The 16,102-nt window shown below is 35.0% G+C and overlaps 1 protein-coding gene across 2 annotated transcripts in view; it reads left to right on the top strand.

Annotated features, from left to right (window-relative positions):
• The window catches only part of CDK13 (cyclin dependent kinase 13), a 150,262-nt gene that overhangs the window by 112,772 nt on the left and 21,388 nt on the right, over nt 1–16,102 (top strand). For both annotated transcript variants that reach the window (XM_053662954.1, XM_053662955.1), the window contains exons 8-9: nt 11,637–11,738; nt 11,846–11,923. In XM_053662954.1, the coding sequence (XP_053518929.1) occupies nt 11,637–11,738; nt 11,846–11,923 (180 nt within the window). The remainder of the gene's footprint in view (nt 1–11,636; nt 11,739–11,845; nt 11,924–16,102) is intronic.

Here is a 16,102-nt window from a genome sequence, read left to right as displayed (position 1 = left end):
TTCCATATAATAAGGGCTTGATAATGATGAACTCCTTTAACTTTGCCTTGTCTGGGAAGCACTTTATCTGTCCTTTCATTCTAAATGATAGCTTTGCTGGATAGAGTAATCTTGGATGTAGGTCCTTGCTTTTCATGACTTTGAATACTTCTTTCCAGCCGCTTCTTGGCCTGCAAGGTTTCTTTTGAGAAATCAGCTGATTGTCTTGTGGGAAGTCCTCTGTAGGTAACTATCTTCTTTTCTCACTGTTTTTAACATTCTTTTCTGGACTTTCTGGAAGTCTATTTCCTTTGCCAGATTGGGGAAATTCTTCTTCATTATTTTTCCAAATACGTTTTCAATTTCTTGTTCTTCCTCTTCTCCTTCTGGCACCCCTTTGATTCAGATGTTGGAGAGTTGAAAGTTGTCCCAGACGTTCCCATGCCTCTCTGCATTTTTTTGAATTCTTGTTTCTTCATTCTCTTCCAGTTGAATATTTATTTATTCCTTCTGTTCCAAATTATTGATTTGAGTCCCAGTTTCCTTCCCTTCACTGTTGGCTTTCTATTTTTCTTAATTTCACTTTGCATAGCCTTTACTTCTTCCTCTATTTTGTGACCATACTGAACCAATTCTGTGAGCGTCCTCAATACCAGTGATTTGAACTCTGCATCTGATAGATTGGCTGTCTCTTCATCACTTAGTTCTATTTTTTGCAGTTTTGATCTATTCTTTCATTTGGGCCGTATTACTTTGTCTCGGTGCACCGAGACAAAATATTGTAAGGTGGGGAGCCTTAGGTATTCTCCAGGGCTGGACAACACACTTCACTATGTTGTGGGGGTGTATATGGGAGAGGAGTCAGAGAGGGAACAGTGCTGCTTGCTTGGCTCTTGGCCAGCTTTCAGTCACTTCCCCTGCTACCCAAAAGCGAATTGTGCCTTTCTGGTGCTGATTCTGGGTCTGGGTGGGTTGTTGTAGGTTCTAGCACCCTGTAGGTACCTCCAGTGAACTCTCCTGTGAGGCTGGGAGTTTATCCTACCAGTACAACTGATACAGATTTTTACAGCCAGAGGTTTTGAGGCTTTCTTTTCCATGCTGGAACCCTGGGTTGCACAGATTCTTTCTCTCCCCCCAGTTTTTCCTTCTGGTCTAACTACATATAAATGTGAAACCATCTGGTTTGCCAGCTGCCACCTTGCCCACCCCAGTCACAAGCTATTGGCTCACCCACCTGGTCCTCCAGCTGCTGACTTGCCATGGGTCCCCTCCACCCTGGCTGCCCATCACCTCCCCTCCAACCAGTGTGAATGAATTTTTCTTCTTTAACTCTTTGGTGGTTGGACTTTCATACAGTTTCATTTTCTGGCAGTTCTGGTTGGTTTTTTGTTTAGAAATTTGTTGTCCTTCTTTCAGCTATGGGATGCAATAAAGTACCTATAAATCTACTTTAAATAAACCTCTAGTTTATCCAGTTTCTTTCCTCTCAGCATTATTTCTTTAAATATATTTTTTAATATATATTCTGACATTTTTAATATGACAACTCTGTAATTTCTTTAGATTAACCATATTTAATATAAAGAAATATTAGTTAATTCGCATTCTTAGAAATAGATATTTATTTTCACTGAATCTTTGCCAGTTTCAGGTTAGTTGAAAAAACACTCTTGTTTGAATTTTTTAGAGTGAAAAAAATCTGTTTATTTTTTAATGTTGCAGTGCTTGTGCCTGCAACAAATAAAATCAATAAAATTATTTTGAATTTTTTGTATTTTAGCTTTTAAATGGTGTATTTTAGATCCATTTGAGTTCCATGAAACCCTGCAGAATGGGTTATTAAGAATACAGCTACAGTCCCCTCCACCTCAATTAGCCCAAGCTTTTTTGATGTTGTTTTACCCACGACACTTCTAATTAATTGTTTTTAAAAAGTATTCTGTGGTTGGTTTTTAAATTTAAAATTGTTCTAGAGTTTAAAAGTTGTAACCCTCATTTTGCACTTGAGAAAATTGAGATCCAGAGAGGGTTGAGTGACTTTAAATATCAAAAAAATTTATTGGTAGAGTCAAAACTTCAACTCACAATTTCTTATTCTTTCTATAATATGTAGTAGTGCTTCCTGGTAGAACTAAAGGGAAAAAAATGAATCGTTCTAGGTGTGTACTTAATCCAACATTCCACTTGAAATATATCTTCTTGAGTGACCAAATTTCAGTGTCTGTTCTTCAGAGGGAAATTTTACTTAAGGATTCTATCTCCTTAGCTGGTTAATTGAGATTTCACTGTAATTGCATTGTCCTTTTATCATGCAGTATATATCTGGCATACTTGAATATAAATCCACTTTTTTTGTTTTTATGTTAGCTTTTAGTAAATGGAGAACAGCTAAATTACCATTTTCCATCTGTTTCCTTCCTTCCTTCCTCCCTCCCTCCCTCCCTCCCTCCCTCCCTTCCTTCCTTCCTTGAGTACATTTTTTCATTGCTTTTAGAGAGAGAGGAAAGGAGAGAGGAAATGAGAGAGAAAAACATCGATTCAAGAGAGGAAGCATTGACTAATTAATTGCTCCTGGACCAGGGTTCAAAGGCACCCAGACTATTCAGTTATGGGACAGTGCTCCAACCAGCTGAGCCATACAGGCCACAGTTATCTCAGATTCTTTTCATGCATATATTTGTTCACATTGAAATAGATATATTCCAGAAAAACTAACTGAAGGGCCAAATTTTATCTTTCAAACCTTTTAAAATGGAATGTTGGGCGTACAATGAGTGTGGTATTTCCCTGAGCCATGATCCTCATTGCCTTGCTGAACTGATATGGGAATATTGAGCTCAGAGAAGTAAGAACTTAAAAATCTCATAACTTTGTATTTTGACATAATATATACTGAAATTTTCTGCTTAATAAAATTTGTAAGAACAAAATTTGTTGTACCATTTTGTTTTATAAGTAAACATTCTATCCTGCAGGGGTTTATATGTCTTCTAAAGCTTTTCTTTTTCAGATTTGAATAATTTCAGTTTCTTTAAAATTTGTTAGAGAACTAGGCTTATTTTAATGGATTGACTTTAAAATACATATATTGCTTGAGTAAAATTAATAATATAACTGATTTGTAACATGCTGAAACCTGCCTTTAACAGATTTTACTCTGTTATCCCAAGTTTTCTATTTCTTGAAATAAACATACAGCAAATGATTTTTCATTCATATTTTTGTTATATAAGCAGAAATGTAGGGCTTTGCCATAATACATAAACCTCCAATGTTACATCAGTGAAGTATTTCTAAGTAATTAGCTACAGACAGAATAACTAAAGTGTTCAAGAAATTATTACAGGGTATATTTGTTTTAAAATAGAGCAGATTTCATCTTACAACTCTAAAAGTATCAACCACATCTCTTATTCATTTGTGTGTGGATATCTTTTATTAATTTGAGAAAAACTGGATGGAATTACAGCTGGTATGGAGGAGTCGAACATTGAGGGCATGTGACCTATATGGACCTCCTCTGTCATGTGTACCACAACATAAAGAATGAGAACTATTGGATTAAAATTAGAAGGAAAATGATTCCTTTAGACTTTCAAAGGAGTCATTTTCTCATTTTGAACATCTGTAGTTGTACTTTATCTCACTTGGCATTGGGAAATATAGATCTCTGGGACAGAGGGGTTTTTTCCCCCCCATTTCTTAAATTGGTTCATTTTTTCGGTAACTATTTTAAGTCTAACCTTTCCTGTGACTTTAGACAATGATATGCCCCTCTTTGGAGTTTTTATTTTACCAGGTTGCTTCAGTGGTTTTCCAAATGATGGAGTATCTTTTTCTCTATGTGTGACTATTCCATATAAAAAAGTATGTGCTTTCACTGTAAGTTGAAATTAATTTATTTTCTAGAGATAACTTAGCACATTTACTTTTTTTAATGAAAGGGATATGAAACTCGTAGGCCTAAATGGGGAATCTTTGGCTTTAGTCCTGGCACTGCTGTTTAATTCTTCACAAATTAGTTGTGAAGAATTGGGCAGGTCACTTAATCTTTTCATACCTCATTATTTCCAACTTTAATATGAAGGATTTAAAGTTACTAAAATCATTGTTCATGAAGTCTTGAAAAACATCTTTCATGGTTCTAAGAATTAACTGTGATCAAAACATTTTAGAATGCAATATTGCCATCTAGTGCTTTTTCATAAAATTGCCATTAAAAGAAAAACTGAATTACCCCAAAGCTCTATGTATAGGTGTAAATGCTGGGAGAGAAGTGTTGCCTCTTTGTTACTTGTCCAAGGTCTAGGTGAGTTTATATTTATGATAAATTTGCCTCCTTAATGTAGTCTTATTACTTGTGTTCTTATTTTTTCACTCAAACTAGAATTGGGACTGTATTTTAAACTTTTGTGTTTTATATGCCCTAAAATTTAAAATACATTCAGAGTAACTGTTTTATTCATTTTTATCTGGTGAAAGGATATCCTGGTCTGGAGGACCCTCCTGGTATAGATTAATTCAGGGAGCTTTGGGATTCTAGGGTAATACAAAGGATCTTCTGGGAGACCCTCAAAAATATTGGAGGCATGGTAATATAAAATATCACTCATAATCTAAATGACAACAAATAATGTGACTAAACAAGCTTCAGAAATGGAAATCCCATTTAGTTCAATGATATAACTGTAATTTAACAAGATTAAATTGTACTTCTTTGGCTCTGGAAAAGTAGGTAACATTTTGATCATATAGAATGGGAAAGGTAATTTAATTTTTTAGGGTACAGTGTTACCACTCATGTCAGAGAAATCTCATCAGTACCCTTCATGCTGAAGACTTACATATCTGAATTTTAATTCAGATGACATTGGCATATCTTCCTTTCTTTACATGTCTAGAGTACATTATTCATTATTTTGTCATACTTAGAGTTTATTATTATAATTTATATCTAGTATATTGTCACCAGACTTTAAGTCTCTAAACAGCTACAACCATGATTGGTTGGCTGTTTGATCCAGCCATCTCTTAGTGCTTAGTTTTAGTGCATTGTGTAGCTTAGAGTTATAGTAAATATTTGTTATTTATAAAGAAAGGAACAAACTTAACTAGCATTTGTGCATGGTGCTCTATCACATACAGTTTCCTTTCACAAGAATTATTTTAAGGGAAAGGATCCTGTGAGATGGGTGGTATAGATATCATTTTTCTTATGCACATTTTATAGACAATGAAATTAAGGTTTAGCAAACTTAAGTGGATTTCCAGGATCATACTGCAAGTGGCAGAGCTAAATAAAAACTGAACTTGGATCTTTTGGCAGAAAGGCTGTTTATTTTTATTATACTGGAGGGCTTCCCTGGTTAGACTTTGGATCTAACCTTAATTACCTAAAAAGTGTCTCAATGGGTGGAGAGCTCAAGGGACCTCAAAAGTCTGCTTTGGAGATACATGGCAGTCTGTTAACAGTTCTTTTGTAGCAAATAGTCTGCTGAATTTTACTCTCTGTTCTCATGCCTTTCAAATATGATATTTTATTTTTGTCAAATGATGTGTGATATTTTCATTTTTAAATCTACCTCAAGGTTTCTTAAATATCTGATAAGGTTTATAAATGAGAAGTAGTTTGATAACATCTAATATTTAAAATTACCTGAGATTTCATATGAAAGTTGTATAAATGAAAGTCTAATGATGTTACCTTTTAATATTTTGTTAGTTACATTAAAGTAGATGGTTTAAAATAAAAAGGAACTGTTTTTACTTTTAGGTGTTAGTTCCCCAACTATTCCCAAGAAATAGTTTCTGCTTTCTTTAAAAAAAAATAATGAAAAACTGTTAAGTGAGGTTTACAGATGAAGATATTTAGTAGAAATGGAAATTCACAGTATATAATGTTGAGACCATTGTTTCTTGATCTTTATGGAGTTTAGTTTTTAGCCATCCAAGAATAACAGCTTATTGGTATTCCTGGGGTTTTTTCCTAATTTAATGGAAAAGGGATTTGTGTGTATGTATCTGTTTTGCTAGGTGATGAAATTTATTGCTTGTAATTAACTTCAATTATGAGAATAAACTTTGGTGGTTCATTTCCTATTTTTAGGTTTCCCTTTTTAAAGTGTATTAATTTGCTCTGTAACACCAGGAACATGACCATATATTTTTCATTCTTTTTTCAGTGCGAATGAATTGTGTGTGTGTGTGTGTGTGTGTGTGTGTGTTTGTGTGTGTGTGTATGTGTGTGTGTGTGTGTGTGTGTAGAAATTGAGTAGACAGCCCCGCCCAGCCTCGCGTGCTGGCGGCTCCCAGTCGAGCTGGGGTGGGGGTGTATTTCCCTTCCTCCATGATCTCCAACAATGTAAAGTGGAAGAAACTGAGGTACCATGAAAGAAAAAAGTAACTGGAACTGAGAAAAGAAAGAGAGAGAGGACAGGAGGGAGAAGCATCAATTTGATGTTCTACTCACTTATGCATTCATTGGTTGATTCTTGTATGTGCCCTGATGGCCATCGGACAGCAACCTAGGCATTTAGGGACGTGCTCCAACTAACTGAGCAACCCAGCCAGGGAGGGCAGACTTTGTTGTTCTTAATATTCTTTTTTTTTTTGTTCTTAATATTCTTAGCACAAGAAAAAGTCAGCAACTCCATGTTGATCACTAACTATTTTTTTAATATTTTACTGGTCATTGAAATATAAAAGTCTAGGACTTCCGCCAAGATGGAGGCATAGGTGGATGTGCCGTGCCTTCTCACACAACCAAGATTAGAAAAAACTAAATATTAGCAACAGAAAACACAGCCAGAACACAGAAAATTGAACTTTTCGGAAGTCCGTTAACAACAAACTTAGCCTGACCGGTAAGGGGCGAAACCAGCGGCTGGCGGAGCAGGGTTGCACAGGAGGACTCGGCCAGACACACTCAGGCCGGCGGAATCCAGGCGCAGGGTCAGACCTAGTGAGCGACCCAGCGAGCAACCAGGCGAGCGACCTCGGGGGAGACAGCCGGGCCTGGGGCTGCGTGTTGACTGAGGTCGCGCATTTGTGCGAGGGTGGACAGGTGAGGGAGTAGGCGGTTGGACCGGGCCGGCAGGTCCCCACGGCAAGCGGCAGTGGAGGGCGCTGCCATTTCCCTGCTCTGACCCCACCTCCACATACAGCGTCATAACCCAGCGACTCTGAGCGGCCCGGCCCAGGTGAACCACCTAAGGCACTGCTCCTCCGCACCCAGCTGTGAGAAGCTGCAGAGGGGGTCGCCATTTCCCCGCTCTGGCCACGCCCCCACATACAGCGTCACAACCCAGCGACCTGGGAATCCAAGGCGCCGCTTCTCACACTTAAAGGGCCCGAACAGACCAAGAATGGCGCAGGAGGATCTCAGAGCCCCAGAGCCAATAAATCTAAGCGATGAAGAAATAGCAAAACTCACAGACGCACAGTTTAAAACATTGGTGATCAGGATCCTCACAGAACTGGTTGATTATACCGACAAATTAGACAAATATATGAAGGCGAAACTAATTGAAATGAATGGAATTGCACAGGACACCAATAGCAATGAAAAGGAAACTGGGACTCAAATCAATGGAGTGGACCAGAAGAAAGCAAATAATGGCCAAACAGAAAAGAGTCAAGAAGCAAGAATTCAAAGAAATGAGGAGAGTCTTAGGAACCTCCAGGACATCTTTAAACGCTCCAACATCCGAATTATAGGGATACCAGAAGGGGGAAAGGCACAGCCACCAGTGGAAAACTTATTTGAACAAATAATAAAGGAGAATTTCCCCAATCTGGCAAAGGAAATAGACTTCCAGGAAATCCAGGAAGCTCACGTTGGACCCAAGAAGGAACACACCAAGGCACATCATAATTACATTAGCCAAGATTAAAATGAAGGAGAGAATCCTAGAAGCAGCAAGAGCTAAGGGGACAGTCACCTACAAAGGAGTCCCCATCAGACTGTCAGCAGATTTCTCAAAAGAGACCTTACAGGCAAGAAGGAGCTGGAAAGAGGTATTCCAAGTCATGAAATCTAAAGACCTACAACCAAGATTGCTCTATCCAGCAAAACTTTCATTTAAAATGGAAGGACAGATAAGGTGCTTCTCAGATAAGATCAAATTCAAGGAGTTCATCATCACCAAGCCCTTATCATATGAAATGTTAAAGGGACTTATCTAAGAAAAAGAAGTTAAAGAAACATGAACAGTGAAAGGACAACAAACTCACAGTTATTAACAACCACACCTAAAACAAAAGCAAACTAAAAGGACAGCTAGATCAGGAGTGGAAACATAGAAATGAAGATCTCAAGGAGGGTTAGCAACAGGGGGAGTGGGAGGAGGAGAAGGGGGGAGAAGGTACAGAAAATAAGTAGCATAGACAGTAGATAGAAAATGGGGGGGCAAGAATAGCATGGGAAATATAGAATCTAAAGGACTTGAGACACATGGTCATAAACTAAAGGGGGGGTGATGGTGGGGATGGGGGGTAGGGTGGAGGGGAATAAAGGGGGAATAGAACAACTGTAACAGCATAATCAATAAAAAATAAAAAATAAATAAAAATAAAGAAATATTTAAAAAAAAGAAATTGAGGAGACATCTCTCAAGAATGTAATTTTTAAAAAAAAATCTATGAGAGAAAAAAGGAAAGCATTGTACATGTGATGTCACATCAGTTTGTGTTATCTTTTTGTGATCTAAACAGGACCATCTTTAGAATGTTGACAGTGGGTAGTCAACCTAATAGACCAAGTTTGAAATGTTCATTTTTGAGAGATTCTAGATTTTCATTTATTTGTCAGATTTTGAGTGATATACTTTCATAGTACAATAGTAGAATTATTTTCTGGGATTAAGTGTCCTCATTTCAAAAGATAGTTTCAGTACCTTTTACTTTTTGTTCTTATGTTTGTAAACATAGCATCCTAATCCTAACATGGAATATTTTCTTGATGATAGTATGAATTTTCTTTAAAGATTTTATTTATTTATTCTTAGAGAGAGGGGAAAGGGTGAGAGAGAAAGAAACATAGGGAAATGTTGATATGCAAGAGACACACCAGTTGGTTGCGTCTCACACACCCGCAACTAGTGACCTGGCTCACAACCCACATGTGTGCCCTGACTGGAATTGTTCACGTACCCTTAGGTTTCCACACCAAACCCACTGAGCCACACCATTCAGGGCTATAAATAATTATTAACTGAGTGATTCAGTTGGCTTTATTTTCTGCTACCTCCACCACCTACCTTGGAATTTACTTTTATGATTAAAGACCTTTTATCTGCATACTTTCTTGATATGTGTTGTTTCTTTTATCCTTACCTGATTGCTGTGGAAAACATTGGTTGCCTCCCATACGTGCCCTGATTGGGGATCAAACCTCGACTTTATGGTTTTAAGGGACAACGCTCCAGCCTCCTGAGCTACACTGGCCAGGGCATTTTATCAGTGTTTGCTTCTATCTCATTAAACACTAAGGTAGAACGCGATATGTGGCACCTATTTTTTAAAATTTTGTAATACATCATCAAAAGCTTCTTCTTGACTTTAATAAAATAATCATTTTTATTATTATCTGTTGTCAGTGTTAACTTTTAAAAGTTTATTACAGACTAGTTCAAAAAACTTACTCAGTGTATGTGTTCTAAATGTTGCCTAGAACTTGATACTCATGTATATATAGTATAAAGTAATAATCTTATTTAAATATTCCTTTTTCAGTAGAATTTAGTAACCTTAATTTGTGTAATTTCGCCTCACAGTTCAACATGCTTCTTAAAAAATTGATAAGCATTTTTTAAACATAAAAATATTTTTTTAAGTTAACTTTTTACAGATTTATATTAATTTAAATGTTTTCTTGAGACTGTAAATATCTAGTTGCACTTGAGTAACAAGATTGTGGGCTTCATGTACTTATGGACACTTGAGTTGTTTTGGAAAACTAGTCATCATAATTTTCACAGGCTTTATTCTTTTACCCAGCTAGCTAATTCATGTATGTCACCTACTGTTGTAGGGCCTTAAATACATTAATGTGTCTGCCCTATGCCCAGCATTGTTCTGGGGTTTTTTTACTTTTAGGGAAGGTGGAAAATATAAAGTACCATGTTTAATACCATGGTTAGTATGATAGAAATTTAAAGATGTGAAAATAAATATATTATAAATAAAGATTAGACTTTATGGAGATGGTTGCTAAAAGAGTTGTAGTATTTAAATGAGCAAAACAGGGAAGAGATTTCAGAGTTAAAGGGAATTAGGCACAAAGGGGTGAACATATTTTTTAAGAAAAATTAAGTCCAACTTAATTAGAGTAGCTAGAGTTTAAAAGATCTTATTATATGAAGATGAGTGGTAAACAAACAAAAGCCACTAAGAAAAGTACTTGAATAACGTTAGAAAAATTTAATCCTAATTTGTTCTTGAAACTATGCATCTTATACTATGCTTATTTTCACAATTTATACCAAGGACACTTACTTTTTTCCTGGCTTTGGCACACTGTTACTGTAGTTCTGTTTGTGGGAATGCTGTGATTGATGGGCTGTAATACAGTGTTCAAATTATTTGGAGAAATTTGGCTGGGTGGGGGCAGAGTAGACAGGCTGGTGAGGCCCTATGCTATATGGAACTTCAGATCTACAGTTGGCAAGACGGAATGGCTTTATAAATTATAAGCTCCTTTTCCTTATCCCCAAAACTGGTCCAGATTTAAGCTTCCCTCAAGTGGAATATAGCCTGCTGGGATATTTCCTATGATATGGCTTTGATGTCCTTGTAATTTGGAGGGTATGCAGAAAGAGAGTTTTAGAATTGATCTAAGGCCAAAGAGATTGCCCTGAAGTATATATCCTAAACACCATCAGTGGAAGAACTACCTCTAACTTCTTAAGACTCTCATTTGTGTAAATCAGTGGAACGTGATCATTCTCTGAGGATTGAAAACATTTTGCCAGAGAATTTATACAATGTGGTTCTTTGCAACATAGACCTCAAATACTACAATCTACATTTCTATGCTTTCTATTCACATATTAAAGTAGATTGAAATCAATGAAAGATTGCCAAAGATATGAGTTGAGAACTAAGTTTCCAGTTGAGAACTTTGATAAAGTGGTTCCAATTTGAACTGTGTCTTTACTGCATATTAGTAATTTGCCAGATTGGGTCAAAATCAACTTCCTTTAAATCATTTAATCTCTTATATTTATTAACTATTAATCTCAAAGTTATTATGAAAAGGAAAAGCAGTATTGAACAGTTGAATTGATAGATCTTTGACCAAATTATAGTAAAAAGCCAACTGCTTTTTATTTTTATACATTAAGGGAATTTTTCAGTTAATCACATTGCTCTCAGATGTATTTTATGATCATGTGTTAGATGTTGTAGCATGTCTGAACTTATTAGGCACATGAAAATAGTTTAAGTCAGGATTTTAGGGGTACTTTGATCAGCCATAATAATATTTCCTAAGAGAATATCTCTTATTCAACCAGATACTAACTCTGAAAAGTTGGTTTCTTTCTTTTTTTTTTTTTAAGTCGGCCATATACTAACAATATTATTTCCTAAGAGAATATCTCTTATTCAACCAGATACTAACTCTAAAAAGTTGGTTTCTTTCTTTTTTTTTTTTTAAGTCGGCCATATACTAACAAGGTCATCACTTTATGGTATCGTCCACCTGAACTGCTATTGGGAGAAGAACGATATACGCCAGCTATTGATGTATGGAGCTGCGGGTAAGATAGGCTTACTGATTAGTTTAATTTATTTGAAATTTTTCTTAGTGAAGTAAAATCATCATTAATTTGGTCATGACTTTTTTTTATTTTATATCTTTCACTAGATGTATCCTTGGTGAACTCTTCACTAAAAAACCTATATTTCAAGCAAATCAGGAACTTGCGCAACTAGAATTAATAAGGTATGTTCAAGGTTGTCATATTTGCTGGGTGGGGGGTAGTTGTACTCTATAGGAAAGGTAAACTCTTTCAGACTGTTTTCAGGAAGAGAATAGCATGGTTCTCTTCAAGGCTCTAATGATTGCTGGATGGAGAGGAAACATTAGAATGCAGGAGCTTGGATAATTGCTCTTGTAAAATTAAGGATCTTAAAGTCCTTAAGTCTTTTGTGATTAAGTCAAAGGGCTTTAGTTCAAAAAGATAAGACTGAGAAAAGATCTTATTATATGGAGAAAATGGTAATTTTTTTTTAAGTATGACAGGATTGAAGAATTAATGTTTGGGAATATTGTAAAGAAATATTCTATTTTATATACATCTGTGCATGCATGTTTATATGTATCTATATATGTATGTACACACAGCTAAATATGCACATCTATCCACTAGGATAGGTCTTCATTATTTGGAGCCTGACGTAGAACCTAGATTATAAGGAATTATTATACATCAGCCACCTTTTCCTTCATCTAACTTTTTAAAATAAATTAATTTTTTAGAAGAGCTATTTTCATATATGAATATAATAATGTTAACTTATAGCTTGTAAGATTTCCGTGAATGTTTGAAAATATGGATGAAAGCTTATTGAAAAGATACTGATAGGAGAAACAGGTACCAATATACTATGAATTTTCCTTTCAACAGACTTACTGGATTAATAGATGTTTTTCATTCCTTTTGTAAATAATACTAGCTTAGATAACTTGGTAACCTGAATTGTTCTAGCTAGTAGGCTACCACTCTCTAGTAACTCTAATAATTATAAGTTACAAAGAAAAGTCATCAAAATTTAGAAGACACTCAGATTGCTTTAAATCCTTGATGATATGTTATGGGTGTGGTTTGTACAAGAAAGCTAATGCAGAATTTCATTCAGTGAATCATTTGTTCAAGAGAAGATCTTTGCTTTATGTCAGGAGATTGGAGAATAAATGTCTATTTATAAATTTTCAGTTACAATAAAATGTTTAAATTATGTATCTGTGTATGTTTTTTTTTAAGTGATTCCCTCTAACCATGTTTTAAGTTTGTCTATTGTTTCTCCCAATAGTATTGGATACTAGGACATCTATTAAAAATAAGTTCACATTTATTTACTTATATACAATGCAAACACCGTTCTAAGAATTTTACCTGATTTGGCCTTAGTTTATAACAACCCTATGTCTTCTTTTTAAAGTTAAGAAAATGGGACCTTGTAGAAGTAAAGAATTTGTCCAGGGTCAAACAATTAGTATGGTGACAAAATTGAAATATAAATATATACAGTTTTACCTTAGTATCTAAACTTTTAACCAGTTTTCAGTACTACATAGGAAATAAACCTTTCTGCAACTTTTTAAAAAGTCTGTATGACACAAACACCCAGCTGATAGTTTCTACAGAATATCAGTCCAAAATTCTAAAATTAGCCAATAGTGCCTAGCTTTTCATTAGAAAATTAACTTGCAGAAAGTCAAGTAAAGTTTATCTCAAGAATACAAGGATATTTCAGTTTTAGGAATTCTGTTTTTGTAACTTCACTTTAATAGAAGTAAAATGTTTATCTTGATAGGTGTTGAATAGGCATTTGCAGAAATATAAACTGCTAACTGAGGAACTGTAGAGAGATATTTCTATAACATGATAAAAATATGTATCAGAAACTAGAATCCTGAATAATATTTAGTGGTGAAATACTAGAAGTAAAGGCAAGAATGAGAAAGGTTGTCTTCTAGTATTTTTATTTAAGACTATTTTAGAAGTACTTGGCTAGTACTTCTAATAATGAATTAGGTCATTGGTTATTACCTAATAGGATTAGAAAAGGGATCCAATAAGAGATACAGTTAGTGGAAAGATGAGAGCAGTGTTGTCATAATTTATATATGATAACATTGCATGTATGCATGCATGCGTACAACGAAATCACCTGAAACACCTTAAATAGAAAGTTGGGTAAAGTGAAAGTGTTAAGAAAATGTCTGTGTGTGTGTATATACACAAAAATGAACTACTATATAGTATATACTAATACATACATACTAAAAACAAAGCTGTACAAAATATGAACCAATAATAGTTAGAAGCATAGTGGGTAGAAATGATGCTTTTTAACCACCACCATATACATTTCAGAAATACTGAAAACTATAATGTCCCACTTAAAATCATTAAGAGATTTGAATAACTGTTGGGGAGGCATATCTTGTCTTTGGCTAGGAAGCCTTAACTGTGTTTAAAGATGATAATTCATTCTATAGCATTATAATTCTGATGAGAATTTTAGAAGACTTTTTTGAAGTAATGGTTGATTTTAATGTTCATTCTGGAGGGATAAATATGAAAATAACCAAGAAAATTCTTAAAAAGAAGGAAAATTTGGCATATCATGTTAAAACAAAATTATAGTAACTAATAAAGCCATTTTGTACTTGCACAAAATATGTAAGTCATTGGAATTTGGGGGGAAGTTCAGAAATAAAGCAAGCTTTTATGAACCTTAGATTATAAGAAGAAGACATTTCAAGTCGGGGATTAGTTGAACAGTATTTATTGATTGCTAGTTGTGTGCCAGTTGTACCCTCAGTGCCTACTAACTGGCACACAACTTTTTATACTTTCTAGTTGGAGACAGATAAACAATAAAATTTCAGGTGGTTATAAGTGTAAGAGGATAAAAAAATGATGGGATTTAGTGTTGTAGATAGTAAGGGAATGTCTCCCATAAGGTGTCATTTGAGCAGAAATCTGAAAGAAAAGAGGGAATAGCAAAGTAAAAAAAATCCCAAGGTATGACTGTACTTGAGTTATTTTATGAGCATGTTAACTCTGAATCATACAGACAAAGAAAGAAAGCTCTGTCCATCTACTTACTGAGTTGGCCAAAAAGTCCATTTAGTTTTTTCTGTAAAATAAGACACACTTTTCATTTTCAACAATAACTTTATTGATTTGGGTATTTTGAGCTATCTCCCACTATTGGCTTCTAGTGAGTCACAGCCAGTAGTGCTGCTCACATTTTCCAACCCCATAGCAAAGAATTATTTGGCCAAAATGTCAGTAGTACCAAGAAACTTCGGGAACCATTTTTAACACATTCAATCAGTCACAGCACCTTCTCCGTTCATTGCACAAATCTTTCGTATTTCAGTTGCATTTTTATCTTTCTTGAAATAATAAAGCATAATATGCCAAAAATGTTGTGTATCTTCTTCCCTCTTCATTATTAAAATGGCTGCACAAAAATTGACCAATTTTGGTAAGTTTTTTTAATGAATGCTGATATGACAGCTGCCAATAATACAATCCAACAAAATTGTTTTGAATGAAGACAATGAAGCACTACTAGAGTCATCCTACGGAAAAAAAACTAAACAAACTGTTTTGGCCAACCCAATAAAAAGGAAATGGTATATCTGGAAATACCTGGAAAAGCAACATAATTGCATGAAAAGAGCAGTTTTCTAGGAAACTATATTTGATTTGATTCCATTTAGGTAAAACAAATACATCAAGAATCTGGAATTGTTTATCTCAATGTGGACCTGTTTTACTTTCTAGTTTATATGTTTCAGAATATTTTTGTTTTGTTGGTAAGATATCAAACATTTATTAAAACAGAAAGCAATGATACAACTTTGATTCTATAGCATTATTTTTAAAACATGAAGAGAAAATGGAAGTTTCTAATCAAAGAAACTAGTCTCCCTGATTTGAAAGAGGCAGCAGAGTATATTGAAAGGGGTGGGCTTTGGAATCTTACGGACCTCAGTTCTAATGACCTCTCAGCTACTTCCTGCTCTTATGACTTACGGTAAGTTCTGTAATGTTCTAAGTTTGTTTCTTCACAAGTGAAACAGGCCTAATAATGTGCTACTGTTGAAGAAATAAATGTAAGTTTTCTAATACATACTTCTTCCCCTCGTCTTATTTGCAGTAATGCTGCGATATTACTCCCATCTAAAAGAAAGCCTCAGGAATGATGAGGTCTAGAATTTGTATTGCAAAAAATACATGTGAAGTGATCAACAATGGAATACTAATCAGAATCTGTCTTAAAGAGCTTTATACTACTACAATAGTCAAGTAACATGACTTATGTAGATTACAAAAGTTTTTGTGATAGTAGAGCATGACTTAAAAAGTGATGGCAAAAG

Source organism: Artibeus jamaicensis, unplaced genomic scaffold, assembly GCF_021234435.1.
Source record: "Artibeus jamaicensis isolate MK-2021 breed Jamaican fruit bat unplaced genomic scaffold, CSHL_Jam_final contig_311, whole genome shotgun sequence".
NCBI lineage: Eukaryota > Metazoa > Chordata > Mammalia > Chiroptera > Phyllostomidae > Artibeus > Artibeus jamaicensis.
The sequence above is the reverse complement of the archived record's forward strand: the minus strand, read 5'-3'. Positions and strand labels throughout refer to the sequence as shown.